General features: G+C 51.3%; 1 protein-coding gene across 1 annotated transcript; it reads right to left on the reverse strand.

Moving 5' to 3' along the window:
- Positions 1-427: 427 nt before the first annotated feature.
- BROUX77_001148 (uncharacterized protein) lies at positions 428-895 on the reverse strand (the record flags this gene model as incomplete). Its single annotated transcript, XM_073745545.1, has 2 exons — positions 428-667; positions 854-895. The coding sequence occupies 2 exons, from the start codon at positions 893-895 to the stop codon at positions 428-430; spliced, it is 282 nt and encodes a 93-aa protein (XP_073609383.1).
- Positions 896-1560: the final 665 nt, after the last annotated feature.

Consider the following 1560-nt stretch of genomic DNA (forward strand, 5'->3'; position numbering starts at 1 on the left):
CCAGTGCTGGCAACAACTGGGCTGAAGGGACCACCGTGCCCACCTTGGGTATCACTTCGTTTAGCTACAAAGTGTGCATGTATGGACCAATGTCTGTGGGTGGCTGTTTCCGTGGGCTTGCGGGACACACACTAACTAGCCGTGGCCGTTGTTATAGCTCCATCGCCGAGTCCTCTTGTACATATAATGTATGTACCCAGTCAGCCATTGGCTTGCCATGTCAGATGTTAAAGCCAAGACTCTCTCTGCTCAGGCACAGGTTAACAAGACCCAGCCCAAGCCAAGGGCTGACTATCACCATCACAACGGTGACTACTTTTACAACTACTGCCGCTATTGTTACAGCTAACAAAGGCCATGGCCGCTAATCCGCAACTTGTGCCTATTCTGGGGCCTATTGTCTGCCGCTTTGTTAGCCGGACACGGCTCATCTGTTGACTCTAGCATCTAGAGCAGCACCAGCACCAGCACCAGCGCCAGCACCAGCCATTAATGGTCTCAAAAGCTTCCCAATGATGTGGCGCCCACGGCCCATGGGCCAATTTTCTACATGGTGCATAGCCGAAGCCCGAACACAGGGCTCATCAGAGCCAAGGATCGTGGGAATTTGGAGAGGTGCGCTCTTGTCGACTAGTAGCGTTGCAATGAACGGGTAGCCGGTGTCCCGCTGAAAGACAGAAGATTGTGTGGTATCAAGTTAGTCAACATTGGGCCTGTCTGTGCTAGTCCTCGTGCTCCTCTGCGTTGACGGCTCATGCGCAGCGTCTCTGGGTTAATTGACAAGAGTCGAGTTGTTTATACTCGCTGCAACTATTATTCCTGTACATGTGATAGCTCAGATCTCAGGTCTCACCTCACGGGGCGCCACACCCGCAATTAACGCATATGCAGCCATGGGTACTGAAAAGAGCAGCTCCAAAATGACATAACGTCCAAACAGACTCTGTCCAGCAGCACGTCCATGGATCACAAAGCCCATGGTCAAAGCACACGGCAAGGATCGCAACAGGGAAGAGACCAAGGCATACGCAGGCACGCGGAGACAGACGAATGAAGACACAGGACTACCCATAACCATGTCTACATGTGTCCATGTATTCCAGCCAGTATACACTTCGCTTCCGCTTCTTAGCCCTGGGTGCCAGCGCGGGAGACCCGGCCTGTTCTTGTGCCTCTTCCATCCGGCTTCGGTTTCTTCTTAGCCAGAGAGAGTCTATGACTGTGGCTGGTCTTCCAGCATTCGTATGTGCACTCACTATTACCAGGGAGGTGACATAACCACGGCATCCAGCTAACGCTTCACTGCCATACAGTTGCATACTTGGGCTTACTTGTGTCCGCGCAGCAAAAGCCGCGTCAACAACAAAGACTAGCTCAGACAGAGAGGTAAGACTTTTTCATCCTTTATGTTGGAAATGCAGTTTTGCTTCCTCGCTCGGACAGTCTCTTTTTTTTATTTTCTTTTTTATTCATGTCAAGACACCCCACCCCACCCCTCCCTGCAAAAATAAGCTCAAAAACTGACCTGTCAATCTGGAAACTGAGCCATACTTGGACAGG

Source organism: Berkeleyomyces rouxiae, assembly GCF_048999995.1.
Source record: "Berkeleyomyces rouxiae strain 22BRR77 chromosome Unknown BrBRR77_ptg000001l, whole genome shotgun sequence".
NCBI classification, from domain to species: domain Eukaryota; kingdom Fungi; phylum Ascomycota; class Sordariomycetes; order Microascales; family Ceratocystidaceae; genus Berkeleyomyces; species Berkeleyomyces rouxiae.